The sequence below is a fragment of the Montipora capricornis genome, unplaced genomic scaffold (genome assembly GCF_036669925.1).
Source record: "Montipora capricornis isolate CH-2021 unplaced genomic scaffold, ASM3666992v2 scaffold_12, whole genome shotgun sequence".
Taxonomy (NCBI): Eukaryota; Metazoa; Cnidaria; class Anthozoa; order Scleractinia; family Acroporidae; genus Montipora; species Montipora capricornis.
Window position 1 is genome coordinate 1 of NW_027179884.1, and position 16,324 is coordinate 16,324.

Consider the following 16,324-nt stretch of genomic DNA (forward strand, 5'->3'; position numbering starts at 1 on the left):
AAGAATAGTTTTACTGATCTAGTATAATGCACTTTTCTCCGAAACGAGATCATTCACATTTTGATGTATTTCATTAAAACACGCCAACTTGGCTTGGAACAAGAATCGGCAAAATACGGCAATGCAACCAGAAAGGACGACTTCAAACAAGATCCGCTCCAAAACTTAAATAACGTTTAGGTGCCTTAAACAAACTTCTGAAAACACAAGGAAAGGTTACGTTTATAAAAACGTTGGCCGTGCAGCACTTATATTTTAAACAGAGTTAACTGAATAGAGTGTAATGTGAAGTGCTAGATTTCAATCCATATGAACCATGTGACCGTTAGCCCTACAGATGGAAATGGGCCACACAAGGACAGAGAAAAACTTTGACCAGAGTGGGAATTGAACCCACGACCTTCGGGTTAGATCTCCGCCGCTCTACCGACTGAGCTACAAGGTCAGACGGGAGCAGGCCGTGGGAAGTGAAGTAATTCTGAAAACAAAGCTAATGAGATTCCCCTAATTTTACGAGAACTCATTTCGATTGCGTGTTTATAACATAGGGCAGGACTTTCTTGTCACTGTCGAGGAAAAACGAAAACCAGTACGTTGGGTAAACGGATTAAAAAGCACTTGTTCGCTCGCATTTTAGAGCGACAAAACAACCTAATCAACTCCAAAAGAGAACAGATAATGTTATTTAATTCCAGTTGGCAATAAAATTTGATTTTCATTCCTGAACAAAGGAAGAACCGATTAAACACCTTTTAAAAATACTCATCCACTTTAAATAACACATCCGTAAAAAATAACAAGGGTTTAGTGCCGCAGGAAAGAATTTATGGAGTAACTTCTTCCACTAAGTATGAACTATTACTGGAATTCTATCTTGTCGTTGTCGTTCCATTTCGCTCTGCCTTCGTTTCTGTTCTAGACACAGGTCCTCCAAGAATCATGTACCTTTTCAGTGCTTCTAAGATGCGCGAAAAATTGCAATACAGAGAAAAAAGCAGCTCTAAAGAAATTAAAAATAAGCACTCAGCTTTAAGTTTTACCCCTCGAGCTCCGATGCTTGACTTGAATATCGGCGTAGCCACCTGTGTGGACCACAGATATCACGATAGGTCAAACTGGATTAAAACCAGCAAACCGTTTTCCACCTGAACACAAAAAGCGTGACTGTGTAAGAACTATAGTTGATGTAGTATGGCCGTGTAGCCGCATCGAGCCACGGAGAGTGGCGCGAACAATGAATGTTTGGAAGACCTTAGACAGCAATGACCAGAACCAAGGTTGCTGGCCAGCGGTTTTTCGTTAACCAACAACGGTTTGCTGGGGTTGGTACATTCGTGCGTTTAGGAAGAACCTGGTTGTGGCCATTAATCATTTAAGGGTTTTTTTTCCTTAGTTTAGGTGAGTTACCCTGGGTTGAAGCCTGCAATCCAATCGAAAACCAGTACCTTGGTCCCAGCGGTCACTTTAAAAAAACAAAAAACAAAAAAAAAAAAAAAACTAGTAGACCTCGGTAAGGTCAACACTAATTTTCCATCCCTTAAATTGACATTGGACATTTCGTAACAATTCCACGATCTCAAATCCCATGTTTCGTATTTACATGTTTTACCGCATGGAAAAAGGAATGAAACACGATGCAGAATTACAGCTTTAGTTCAACAAGCCAATAGCGTTTCTAGGCTAATCCGCGCTGATCTATAGGCTCTTTAGGTACTAAAAACCGCGTTGGAAGACTGTTAACTTTCACTTTGTTTTGGCTGGTACTATTATGTCAATACTTCTAAAAATTCGAGACTTTTCCGAGAGCTTTGTCTCGTTGGTTCGTAGTGGATATCCGGAAACTGCAAAGTGAAACCATCGATCCGGGTTCAACTCTTTGCCTTAACCTATTGTGAATCTTCTCAGCTTGTTTTAAAATCTTTTGTTTCGTTGAAGTAGATTGTGAAGTCTAATGTAGATTGTACCGTCGTAATAAGTTTGATTATAAAAGGAAAATTTTAGTTTGAGGGATGGAAATAAATGATTACCCTCGGTAAGGCTCTACAGCTTGGGCCCCGCGATATGGTCACGTGGTACTGGTCAGCGGATGCTTTAGTTTGGACAGGTGTCCAATTGAATTCAAAACATGGATGTTCCGATATCAAAGATTTATGCTGTAAACAAGCGGTGATACTGGTCGCATTGGCATACATGGAGGGGTGGACTTACGTACGTACGTCTGGACTCCGCACGTACGTATGTATGTAAGGCCCGGTCGATGACGTCATGGCTAAAAACAAGATTTCTCACATCGCATGGGTTTCCATATTTTGTTAACAATGGTGCTTCCGCTCTACGCGCAACAAGCGCGCGGTTTTTTTCGGAGCGCGCGGAGCCTCCGCTATGAAACGATTTGAATTGATTCCTGGGTTTAAACCATTGTACCAAAGTACCTTGCGGTTTTTTCCCAGAACAATATGTCAAATTTAGTCCAGGGACCAAAGCTCTATGAGTTCCGCTGCCGTCCCCATGTCCGTAAACCAATTTTGCTAAAATGATTTTAATACAATCACTTGACCCCACGTAGAAACCTAGAATCAACGTTATATTTTTTACATTGGACATCCTCTTTTCTATAACCAGAGTTACCTGAATAGAGTGTAATGTGAAGTGCTAGATTTCAATCCCATATGAACCATGTGAGAGCGTTAGCCCTACAGATGGAAATGGGCATTTCCATCAGTAGGGCTAACGCTCCATGGTTCATATGGGATGGAAATCTAGCACTATCACTTACACTCTATTCAGTTAACTGCTGTTTAAAGATATAAGTGCTACAAAGCCCAACGTTTGTATAAACGTAACCTTTCTTTTCTATAAAACCTAGATATTGATGTATGCAAAATGCTTCTTTTTGTCCTGTGACGTCAATGAAGATTGGCACAAGAGAGACGGCTCGTAACATCTGCACAATTGTAAAAGCTAGATACTCTGGGGACGAAAAAACGTGTAACAGTTATTGACCTGTAGTTCATATTATTAAACAATTTATTCGCTGAAGTATAGGAAAATTCCACAGTCACTGAAGTTAGCATTTATTTTAGTACATACCATTCGGTTCCTTGCTTACGGTGGTTGCGCCCGCAGTGCACGCGGCAGTCAAAAATTTAGTGTCCTAACGTAAGTGTTACGTGTTCATGTTGTGCCCTTAAATGGCGTTTGTTTATGTAGCTGCAACAAATGCCCCACTACTCGAAATGACCGATCATTGGTATTTTCTTTTCTTTTTTTCCAAGTTCAGCAAATAATAAAGGCAATTATATTAAAATTGTTTGACCTATTCTAATACTGTGGCTGGAGATTTCTCGGTTAAGTCTCGACGAAGAACCCGCTATTTAGTGCATAATTTCTCAGCTTAAAGTTTTGCCTTGGTAAAATAGCCCAGAGATTTGCCGGACGCGGTGGTAACCCGGTTTTGGTGCCACACTTAAAGTTTAAAAACCAAAAATGTTTCAAATTTTAATCTTGTTACTTGCTGTATCTGTTGTAGTATCTCGTTTTCCTAAACTCCTCTGTGGGTTATCGATAGTGGTCTCCAGAGAGGACAATTCCCAGATTCTAAATGCCTTTCGTGTCAACATTCATTCTCTTGTAGCAATAAGTTGTATAAACGTTAACCGAACTTTTCAACCGATCACCGTCCCCACAAACAAAACCGTCGCTAAACTGCAAGGATGCCACCGATTTATCTCTAGATAAGGACTTAAGCCCCTGCCAACGGAAAGCCAGAGAGGGAATGATCTGAAGTTTCTCGTACAAATGTACTTTGGACTGGTGGAAGGTTTCAACAAACTCCTTCGCAGCCGAGTCCTGTGGGCGAAGTCTTCCTCTGCCGAATAAGTCCGTAACTATACATACATACATACATACTTAATTGACCGCTCCCCATCGGGGCTTTTCAGGGCCAATGAAACACAACGAAAACGACAGAACAGAACAACAACAACTGTTAAGAATCCCAACTGGCTGGAGGCTAACCAGTTGGCTATTTACAAGTGCGACTGGGAAGCTACCAAGATCAAATTCAACGAGTGGTCAGAGCGGGTCTTGAACCCGGGATCTCCGGATCTCAAGGCAAGCGCCCTAACCACTGGGTCACACTGCCTCCACTATTTTGTAACTCCAATATTTTGTAACTATCTCAGTCCACCTTGAATAAAATCTTAAACCCGCTCTATGATCCAATCCATATGATTGCACATATTCAGCGTATAAAGCTAATGTAATATACTCTAAAATTCATGTACATAGACGAAGAGATCGATAGGCTAGGACTGAATGTTGATATCGAAGACGATCAACTGAAATTCAATATTTTGTATCTAACAACCAGAGAGCACACAATTGATATGACGTCAGGACACTAAAATTTTTTTCCCGCCCGCTGAATGCTGATTGGTCAATTCAAATTTCAGGCGCCCCAGCCGTATGCAGGGTTAGGGTTAGATCCAGATCCAGCCAATTCGTACTAGTAGGATGGATCACCTGTGTGGTGTGGGGTGTATAAAAGCAAGCAATGATGTTTACCATTCTTGATGCAACTGGCCTTTTTATTTCGGCTTTTCTTTTGGCTGGATATTACACGAAAATACCGATGAAATGTACCCGCATGAATAGCGTTCAGAGAAAGACTAATTAAAGGTGAAAAAGCTTGGGCACGAGTACAAATACAGAGTCTAAAGATCTCGTGGACAGTGACTTAATGCCGCTAGAAAGTAAAGGAATATTTTACTAATTATAGCTTGTTGGTGCTGTTCCCAGATATCGATGAGTGTTCAACAGGAAAACATAACTGCAGCCATGTGGCCGTGTGCAACAACACCATTGGTTCATATAACTGCACTTGTAAGGAAGAATATGTTGGAGACGGACGAAACTGCTCAGGCAAGATTTCATTCGTAACAAATTTCATTCTTTACGGTCAAAAGAAAAGGAATATTTACATTTTACAATAACTTAAGAGTAAGAAGACACCTTCAAAAGTAAGAAGATACTTATTGTCCAGATGCATTGTTTAGTGATAGTTACAAGGTGCAGGCGACTCCTATTTACGATAATTGAGTTACAGGTGACGATGAGGATGATGTTGTTAAGTTACTGTTATAGCAAAATTATCAACCGACCTTTTGCAATCTGCACTCTACAACCTTACGGTACACTTGTGCCATCTTTAATGTTATGACAATTTTTGTTTGCTCATATTCCGTTTTTAGATTGTCCTAAAGACTGGGTGGCAAATGACAAATATTGCTATATACTGCTTGCGGATCCACCCAAAAACTGGAAGATGCTCGAAAAACATGCCAGAAAATATTAGCAGACATTCCAATAATTAAATCGGAGCAGGAAAACAACTTTATTGCTCGCTTGATGAGGCAAGCGGGGAAAAAAAATTGTTAGGCTTGGTATGAAGCGAGAAAATGGCAATTTGCTTTGGTTTGACGGTATATCAGCAGAGAAGACGAACAGCAAACGTTATAACGCATGGGGAACCGGTCGTCCGCGTAACAAGAATTGTGCGCACATGATCGTTAGCTCTGCAAAGTGGTTTGACGAATATTGTGAATACCCTTCTTTTGCTCGGGCTCCTTTGCTTTTTGTCAAAAATCGCGTTTATAAGATTGGCGACTAATTTAAGGTGCATTATTGCTCAGCTGAGATAATTAAATATATATCTCTTTACCGTCCTGAATAATATTTATCGTCTCTAGTAATATTTCTCATCTCTTTGTAGTCCTAAGTAATGTGTTGAGTGTATTATGCATAAATCATAGCGTAAAAAGGTATGCTTAAGACATTATTCTTAACAGTTTGCTAGAGGGAGTATTCAAACATACCCGTCAGGAAAATTTGCCAGGTCTTGTTGCCTGCTCTAATTCAGCTGGAAGAAAACAATTTAGGAGGAATTGTAAAATAGGAAATAATATATAGATTTAGCCAAGCCTAAAAGCGGAGCTCTCGGGTTATTTATTCTTACAGTTGCTGTAGGGTCCTGTAGGGTTAGCGTACTAAATAAAAGGTGTTTAGAATTGTCTGCGTTTTGGTATTTCCGGGTACTGCTTAGTTAAATCATTTCTTCGCATTCTTCTAGAGAAAACTTCATTCCCTAACTAGTGAATTCCACGGTGAATTTGACGCGAAAAACCGATATCGCACGAATCATGAAGCGATGAGTGCGATATCGATTTTTCAAGTGAAATATACTGTGGAATTCACAAGTTGACCAATAATTTTTTATTGAATCGTATGAGCTAAAAAACAAAAAAAAACAAAAACAAATCCTCAGCAAGCGAACGGAAAAAAGAAAAAAGCCATTTCAGAGTGAGCTGTCAAAACCCAGCGAATAGGAATCACGCTAAAATTAGTAGTTGCAGGCGTACTAGCTCTTGATGTGACAGATCGTAAGGACACTTTGTCAGTTTAAGGTCCAAAATAGTTTTATTGACGTACTTTATTCCACTTTATCTCTGAGAACGAAATCATTCACATTTTGATGTATGTCACTGAAACACGCCAGCTTGTCTTCGAACAAGAATCGTGAAAATACTGGAACCAAGAAATAACGAGCTTTTTCAAACAAGATCTCCAAAAAATGGCCTGAGCCTGCGATCCAATCGAAACCAGTAATTGGTGAGCGGTCAACTTTGAGGCCACGATATGGTCCCGTGATAATGGTCTCATTGGCATACATGGAGGGGTGGACGGACGGTAGCATGATGACGTCATAGCTAAAACCAAAGATACGAAGCTCACGATGGTACAAAAACGACACGTAAGATTTTTGATGCTTCTAATCTTTTGGGCATGTTTGTAAAAATTGCTGACATTTTAAATACAAATACAAATAAATGCAAAATACAAATAAATACAAAGAGATGTTGAAGATGCAGGGGGACTCTTGTGCACCTTGGCGTACCCCGACTTTGATGTCGAAAGCATCAGTTTTTTGGTACCAGAGATGTACCCCGTCGTATTTTCGTAGTTTTTCTCGAGAATATCGATTAGCTTATTGGCACCAGTGCGGAGACGAAGGATTTCGTACAGTAACGGGCGAGAGATGTGATCAAAAGCAGCTCGTAAATCGATGAAACAGGCGTTGAAGTAGCCTAACGTCGTCTTTATCAGTCTTTTTGCGACGAAGATACCATCAACAGTGCCTACACCGGACCTGAAACCGTACTGTTCGGGCATGATATTAGATTCGTAGGACTCTTTCATTCTGTCCAACGCGATAATCATAAGCACCTTATTCAGCAGCGAGTTGATACTCAGACCTCTGTATTTCGAAGGGTCAGAAGCAAGACCTTTGTTCTTGAAAAGGCACCGCACGCGGGAGTGTTTCCAACTGTCGGGGACCTCACCACCATTCCAGACGTTGGTCAGCAGTTCAGTGACCAGTTCTGCTAGGGCAGGGCAGTCGTTGTATTTCAAAAGCTCAGCGGCAAGACCGTCGGTGCCGATAGCTTTACCGTTTTTGAGCTTTGAGAACGCACTTTTAACTTCTTCAACTGTTGGAGGGGACTCATCAACGGCGATTTCGCGTTCTGGGAGGACATACGGGTGGCTTTCAGAGTCGGAGATTTCGGGGGGAGTTTTGACTTCACGAGAGCCGAAGTGGTTGGTGAAGTGTTCACGGAGTTTTTCAGGCGGGCAAACCAGCTTGTCGCTGTTTTTGACCATTTTGGCTTCACGCATGAGGCGAAACTCTTCTTCGATTTTGCGATTTTCTGCAGCCTGGTTGATTTTTTGAGAGCGTGACTTGTAGTAGTGACTTTTTAGCGTTTGCCGAAGCTTGCGCATTTCTCGGATCTTCTTTTTTCGCTTTTTAGGGTCTTTCTCAGCGAGCATCTCTTCGATCTTAGCCTTGAAATCTGAGGTATACCAAACTGGGTCCTCATTTTCGGCTGGTGGGCAGGTGTCCGTTGCAGCAACGTTGAGCGCATCGGAGATTCTCTGCTCAATCGCATTCGGAGAACGGTCATGGAAGAGAGGGTGGTTGAAAAGTTCACTACGCGTGATGTTGGAGAAAGCTTTACGCTTTTTAGCGTCATCGCGGAGGAGTTTGAGGTTCGGTTTGGGTTTCGGTGGGCGTTTTTGGAAGATGTTGCGGCGTTGGCGTTTGGAGGGGAGGCGTACTCGAAGACCTAGCAACAGGTGGTCAGATTCGTAGATTTCCGACGCGGGTATGTAGGCCCTGCAGCTCATCGAGGATTTCCATAAAAACTTATCAACCAGAAAATAATCCAGTCGTTTCTCAGTCTTCTTATCAGCTGAGATCCAGGTTTTACGGTGAATATCCTTACTCTTGAAAACCGTATTCGCGATGTAAAGCCGATGTTCGTTGGCAAAAGAGCAGGGTCATTAGTGATGTGGCCAAGTTTCATGCTTTTATCATCAAATTGAACAATTCAGTTTTTTTTGGTCGATAACGGCTGGACTAAATTGTGGATACTTGTCCTAGAGAAAGACCGATTAATGGTTAAAAAAAAATGCTTCGGTTCGAGTACAAAATGCAGAGTCTAACGGTTTTGTGAACAGTCACTTATTGCCAATTGAAAAAAAAAGGACATTTTACTTATAACAATTTGTTGGTTCTGTTCCCAGAGATCGATGAGTGTTCAACGGGAAAACATAACTGCAGCCATGTGGCCGTGTGCAACAACTCTATTGGTTCATATAACTGCATTTGTAAGGAGGGATATGTTGGAGATGGACGAAACTGTTCAGGCAAGAATATATACTATTCGGCTGTTCGGGGGCGAATAATACTTCCTTATCATTTCAGAACTAACCGAACAGAACACGTAGAAAGCACCAATTGACCGAATGTGTGGTGTACAAAAGCATCCAATAATGTTTACCGTTCTTGATGCAAGTTGACGTTTTTTATTCACGTTTTAATTTCTAAAGATTGAATATCACATGAAAAATATTATCATAACCTGTCCAGTCATCAACCCGCAAAATATTATGTTCACAGAAAGCAATTATTCATAATGGTAATAGAACTGAGTGGAATACCTTTTCGGGAAATAATCATGCAAGTAGTTTCAAAATAAGCTGAGCGCGATGCGCGAGACCTATATGAAATTTCGAGCACGATTACTCCCTGAATTGTTCGACAAAAAAGTCCTATTATCAATTAATCTTAGCTATTGCAAAATAGGCCGGAGGAGATGACATTGATAAAATTCTTACAGCTGGATCTGCTCAACTTTGCTTTAATAGTTGTTTTTTTAAAGCTCTGAAAAAGGATAAATTATTCAAGTACATCAAGCGCGGGCTTGATGACGCGTGCAACTGTACAATTACAAACCGTCCTATTAATGCTGAAATCAAGCTGTTAATAACCAATCAGATTCGAGAATTTTTTAATAGTTACGATTAATTTAAGGCGAGAAAGTTAGGACACGAGAACAACATACGGTATCTATTGATTTCGCGCACAGTGACTTATCCACAATTGAAAGTGAAAAGATATTTAATTCATTTGTTGGCTGTGTTCCCAGATATCGATGAGTGTTCAACAGGAGAACACAACTGCACCAATGTGGCCGTGTGCAAAAACACCATTGGCTCATATCACTGCGCATGTCAAGAAGGATATGTTGGAGACGGACGAAGCTGCTCAGGTGAGACTAAGTTCTGCACGTGTACTATGGAGTTACGGTTGCACGCAGGAGGAAAGAAGCGTAAGAGTCGTAGGAGGCGATAGTCGAGTGGACTCTCCTAGATTAATATTCTTGCCACGGTTGTTAGCAAACCTCCCAAGACTGTGCAACTATGAAATTAACAAAGAGTTCACGGTTCAGCGTGTAACATGAAATTACGGTTGCACACAGGAGGAAAGAAGCATAAGAGTCGTAGGAGGCGATAGTGGAGTGGACTCTACTAGATTCTTGAGTTGTTAGCGAACCTCCCAAGCCTGTGAAACTGTGAAAGTAACAAAGAGTAGACGGTTCAGCGTGTACTATGGAGTTACGGTTGTACGCAGGACGAAAGAAGCGTCAAAGTCGCAGGAGGCGATAGTCGAGTGGACTCTACTATCTTCTTTGAGTTGTTAGGAAATCTCCCGAGACAGAGCAACTAATATATAGATGTAGCCAAGCCTAAAAGCGGAGCTCCCTGGTTATTTATTCTTACTGCCTGTAGGGTTAGTGAAAATAAAAGGTTTCGAATTGTCCGCGTTTTAATGTTTCCGGTTGCTGCTTTAATAATTAAATCATTTTCTTTGCTTTCTTCTATCGTAAAATTCATTGGCTAATTAGTGAATTCCACTAAAAACCGATATCGCATGAATCACAAAGCGATGAGTACGATATTGGTGTTTTGAGTGAAATTTTTCTTTGGAATTCACCAGTTTGGCAATGAATTTTTCTTGAACAGGATGCGTTTTGAAAGAAAACTAGCACACCTTTAGCGAGCGAATGGAAAAGTAAAAAAAGCCATTTCAGAGGCAACTGTCAATAGCCAAAAAAATAGGAATTACGCTAAAATTAGAAGCCATTAAAAAAAATTCCTTGGAAGTTGGAGGTCAAAGAATAGTTTTACTGATCTAGTATAATGCACTTTTTCTCCGAAACGAGATCATTCACATTTTGATGTATTTCATTAAAACACGCCAACTTGGCTTGGAACAAGAATCGGCAAAATACGGCAATGCAACCAAGAAAGGACGAACTTCAAACAAGATCCGCTCCAACACTTAAATAACGTTTAGGTGCCTTAAACAAACTTCTGAAAACACAAGGAAAGGTTACGTTTATAAAAACGTTGGCCGTGCAGCACTTATATTTTAAACAGAGTTAACTGAATAGAGTGTAATGTGAAGTGCTAGATTTCAATCCCATATGAACCATGTGACCGTTAGCCCTACAGATGGAAATGGGCCCACACAAGGACAGAGAAAAACTTTGACCAGAGTGGGAATTGAACCCACGACCTTCGGGTTAGATCTCCGCCGCTCTACCGACTGAGCTACAAGGTCAGACGGGAGCAGGCCGTGGGAAGTGAAGTTAATTCTGAAAACACAAGCTAATGAGATTTCCCCCTAATTTTACGAGAACTCATTTCGATTGCGTGTTTATAACATAGGGCAGGACTTTCTTGTCACTGTCGAGGAAAAACGAAAACCAGTACGTTGGGTAAACGGATTAAAAAGCACTTGTTCGCTCGCATTTTAGAGCGAAACAAACAACCTAATCAACTCCAAAAGAGAACAGATAATTGTTATTTAATTCCAGTTGGCAATAAAAATTTGATTTTCATTCCTGAACAAAGGAAGAACCGATTAAAACACCTTTTAAAAATACTCATCCACTTTAAATAACACATCCGTAAAAATAACAAAGGGTTTAGTGCCCGCAGGAAAGAATTTATGGAGTAACTTCTTCCACTAAGTATGAACTATTACTGGAATTCTATCTTGTCGTTGTCGTTCCATTTCGCTCTGCCTTCGTTTCTGTTCTAGACACAGGTCCTCCAAGAATCATGTAACCTTTTCAGTGCTTCTAAAGATGCGCGAAAAATTGCAATACAGAGAAAAAAAGCAGCTCTAAAGAAATTAAAAATAAGCACTCAGCTTTAAGTTTATACCCCTCGAGCTCCGATGCTTGACTTGAATATCGGCGTAGCCACCTGTGTGGACCACAGATATCACGATAGGTCAAACTGGATTAAAACCAGCAAACCGTTTTCCACCTGAACACAAAAAGCGTTGACTGTGTAAGAACTATAGTTGATGTAGTATGGCCGTGTAGCCGCATCGAGCCACGGAGAGTGGGCGAACAATGAATGTTTGGAAGACCTTAGACAGCAATGACCAGAACAAGGTTGCTGGCCAGCGGTTTTCGTTAAAACAACGGTTTGCTGGGGGTGGTCATTCTTGCGGGTTAGAAAACCTGGTTGTGGTCATTATCATTTAAGGTTTTTTCCTTATGTTTAGGTGAGTTAACCTGGGTTGAGCCTGCAATCCAATCGAAAAACCAGTACCTGGTCAGCGGTCAACTTGAAAAAAAAAACAAAAAAAAAAAAAAAACTAGTAGACCTCGGTAAGGTCAACACTAATTTCCATCCCTTAAATTGACATTGGACATTTCGTAACAATTACACGTCTCAATATCCCATGTTAGTATTGACATGTTTACCGCTGTAAAAAGAATGAAAACAGGCAGAATTACAGCTTTAGTTCAACAAGCAATAGCGTTTCTAGGCTAAGCCGCGCTGATCTATAGTCTATTTAGGTCTAAAAACCGCGTTGAAGACGGTTAACTTTCAATTGTTTTGCTGGGTACTATTATGTCAATACTCTAAAAAATTCGACTTTCCGAGAGCTTGTCTCGTTGGTCTAGTGGATATCGGAAACTGCAAAGTGAAACCATCGATCCGGGTTCAACTCTTTGCCTTACCTATTGTGAATCTTCTCAGCTTGTTTAAAATCTTTGTTTCGTTGAAGTAGATTTGAAGTCTAATGTAGATTGTACGTCGTATAAGTTGATTAAAAAGGAAAATGTTAGTTTGAGGGATGGAAATAAATGATGACCCCTCGGTAAGCTCTAAGCTTGGGCCCGCGATATGGTCACGTGGTACTGGTCAGCGGATGCTTTGTTTGGACAGGTGTCAATTGATCAAAACATGGATGTCCGATATCAAAGATGTATGCTGTAAACAAGCGTGATACTGGTCGCATTGGCATACATGGAGGGGTGGACTTACGTACGTACGTCTGGACGTACGCACGTACGTATGTATGTACGGCCGGTCGATGACGTCATGGCTATAAAACCAAGATTTCTCACATCGATGGGTTACCATATTTTGTTAACAATGGTGCTCCGCGCACGCGCACGCGCGCGTTTTCGGAGCGCGCGGAGCTCCGCTATGAAACGATTTGAATTGATTCCTGGGTTTAAACCATTTACAAAAGTACCTTGCGGTTTTTCCAGAACAATATGTCAAATTAGTCAGGGACCAAAGCTCTATGAGTTCTCTGCCGTCCCCATGTCGTAAACCAATTTTGCTAAAATGATTTAATACAATCACTTGACCCCACGTAGAAACAATAGAATCAACGTTATATTTTTACATTGGACATCCTCTTTTCTATAAACAGAGTTACCTGAATAGAGTGTAATGTGAAGTGCTAGATTTCAATCCCATATGAACCATGTGAGCGTTAGCCCTACAGATGGAAATGGGCATTTCCATCAGTAGGGCTAACGCTCACATGGTTCATATGGGATTGAAATCTAGCACTTCACATTACACTCTATTCAGTTAACTCTGTTTAAAATATAAGTGCTACAAGGCCAACGTTTGTATAAACGTAACCTTTCTTTTCTATAAAACCTAGATATTGATGTATGCAAAATGCTTCTTTTTGTCTGTGACGTCAATGAAGATTGTCACAATAAAGACGGCTCGTACATCTGCACATGTAAAGCTAGATACTCTGGGGACGAAAAAACGTGTACAGTTATTGACCTGTATTTCATATTATTAAACAATTATTCACTGAAGTATAGGAAAATATCCACAGTCACTGAAGTTAGCATTTATTTTAGTACATACCATTCGGTTCCTTGCTTACGGTGGTTGCGCCCGCAGTGCACGCGGCAGTCAAAATTTTAGTGTCCTAACGTAAGTGTTACGTTTCATGTGTGCCTAAATGGCGTTGTTTATTTAGCTGCAACAAATGCCACTCGAAATGAACCGATCATGGGTATTTTTCTTTTTTTTCCCAAGTTAAACAAATATAAAGGCAATTATATTAAAATTGTTTTGACCTATTCTAATACTTGGCTGGAGATTTCTCGGTTAAGTTCGACGAAGAACAAGCTATTTAGTGCATAATTTCTCAGCTAAAGTTTTGCCTTGGGAAAATAAGCCAGAGATTTGCCGGACGCGGGTAACCCGGTTTTGGTGCCACACTTAAAGTTTAAAACCCAAAAATGTTTCAAATTTTTAATCTGTTACTGCTGTATCTGTTGTAGTATCTCGTTTTCTAAATCCTCTGTGGGTTATCGATGTGGTCTCCAGAGAGGAAAGTTCCCAGATTTAAATGCCTTTCGTGTCAACATTCATTCTCTTGTAGCAATAATTTGTATAAACGTTACCGAACTTTCACCGATCACCGTCCCCAACCAAAACCGTCGCTAAACTGCAAGGAGGCCACCGATTTATCTCTAGACAAGGACTTAAGCCCCTGCCAACGGAAAGCCAGAGAGGGAATGATCTGAAGTTTCTCGTACAAATGTACTTTGGACTGGTGGAAGGTTTCAACAAACTCCTTCGCAGCCGAGTCCTGTGGGCGAAGTCTTCCTCTGCCGAATAAGTCCGTAACTATACATACATACATACATACTTAATTGACCGCTCCCCATCGGGGCTTTTCAGGGCCAATGAAACACAACGAAACGACAGAACAGAACAACAACAACTGTTAAGAATCCCAACTGGCTGGAGGCTAACCAGTTGGCTATTTACAAGTGCGACTGGGAAGCTACCAAGATCAAATTCAACGAGTGGTCAGAGCGGGTCTTGAACCCGGGATCTCCGGATCTCAAGGCAAGCGCCCTAACCACTGGGTCACACTGCCTCCACTATTTTGTAACTCCAATATTTTGTAACTATCTCAGTCCACCTTGAATAAAATCTTAAACCCGCTCTACTGATCCAATCCATATGATTGCACATATTCAGCGTATAAAGCTATTGTAATATAATCTAAAATTCATGTACATAGACGAAGAGATCGATAGGCTAGGACTGAATGTTGATATCGAAGACGATCAACTGAAATTTCAATATTTTGTATCTAACCAACCAGAGAGCACACAATTGATATGACGTCAGGACACTAAAATTTTTCCCGCCCGCTGAATGCTGATTGGTCAATTCAAATTTCAGGCGCCCCAGCCGTATGCAGGGTTAGGGTTAGATCCAGATCCAGCCAATTCGTACTAGTAGGATGGATCACCTGTGTGGTGTGGGGTGTATAAAAGCAAGCAATGATGTTTACCATTCTTTATGCAACTTGGCCTTTTTATTTCGGCTTTTCTTTTGGCTGGATATTACACGAAAAATACCGATGAAATGTACCCGCATGAATAGCGTTCAGAGAAAGACTAATTAAAGGTGAAAAAGCTTGGGCACGAGTACAAAATACAGAGTCTAAAGATCTCGTGGACAGTGACTTAATGCCACTAGAAAGTAAAAGGATATTTTACTAATTATAGCTTGTTGGTGCTGTTCCCAGATATCGATGAGTGTTCAACAGGAAAACATAACTGCAGCCATGTGGCCGTGTGCAACAACACCATTGGTTCATATAACTGCACTTGTAAGGAAGAATATGTTGGAGACGGACGAAACTGCTCAGGCAAGATTTCATTCGTAACAAATTTCATTCTTTACGGTCAAAAGAAAAGGAATATTTACATTTTACAATAACTTAAGAGTAAGAAGAGACCTTCAAAAGTAAGAAGATACTTATTGTCCAGATGCATTGTTTAGTGATAGTTACAAGGTGCAGGCGACTCCTATTTACGATAATTGAGTTACAGGTGACGATGAGGATGATGTTGTTAAGTTACTGTTATAGCAAAATTATCAACCGACCTTTTGCAATCTGCACTCTACAACCTTACGGTACACTTGTGCCATCTTTAATGTTATGACAATTTTTGTTTGCTCATATTCCGTTTTTAGATTGTCCTAAAGACTGGGTGGCAAATGACAAATATTGCTATATACTGCTTGCGGATCCACCCAAAAAACTGGAAGATGCTCGAAAAACATGCCAGAAAATATTAGCAGACATTCCAATAATTAAATCGGAGCAGGAAAACAACTTTATTGCTCGCTTGATGAGGCAAGCGGGGAAAAAAAATTGTTAGGCTTGGTATGAAGCGAGAAAATGGCAATTTGCTTTGGTTTGACGGTATATCAGCAGAGAAGACGAACAGCAAACGTTATAACGCATGGGGAACCGGTCGTCCGCGTAACAAGAATTGTGCGCACATGATCGTTAGCTCTGCAAAGTGGTTTGACGAATATTGTGAATACCCTTCTTTTGCTCGGGCTCCTTTTGCTTTTTGTCAAAAATCGCGTTTATAAGATTGGCGACTAATTTAAGGTGCATTATTGCTCAGCTGAGATAATTAAATATATATCTCTTTACCGTCCTGAATAATATTTATCGTCTCTAGTAATATTTCTCATCTCTTTGTAGTCCTAAGTAATGTGTTGAGTGTATTATGCATAAATCATAGCGTAAAAAGGTATG

At 40.6% G+C, this 16,324-nt stretch overlaps 1 protein-coding gene across 1 annotated transcript in view; it reads left to right on the top strand.

The window, feature by feature from the left end:
- Nucleotides 1-4,780: 4,780 nt before the first annotated feature.
- Nucleotides 4,781-16,324, top strand: part of LOC138034539 (fibrillin-2-like) — a gene marked incomplete at its 5' end in the record, with an annotated part of 42,864 nt that continues 31,320 nt past the window's right edge. Inside the window, 4 exons of the mRNA XM_068881822.1 lie at nucleotides 4,781-4,923; nucleotides 8,644-8,766; nucleotides 9,549-9,671; nucleotides 15,296-15,418. Of these exons, the coding sequence (XP_068737923.1) occupies nucleotides 4,781-4,923; nucleotides 8,644-8,766; nucleotides 9,549-9,671; nucleotides 15,296-15,418 (512 nt within the window). The remainder of the gene's footprint in view (nucleotides 4,924-8,643; nucleotides 8,767-9,548; nucleotides 9,672-15,295; nucleotides 15,419-16,324) is intronic.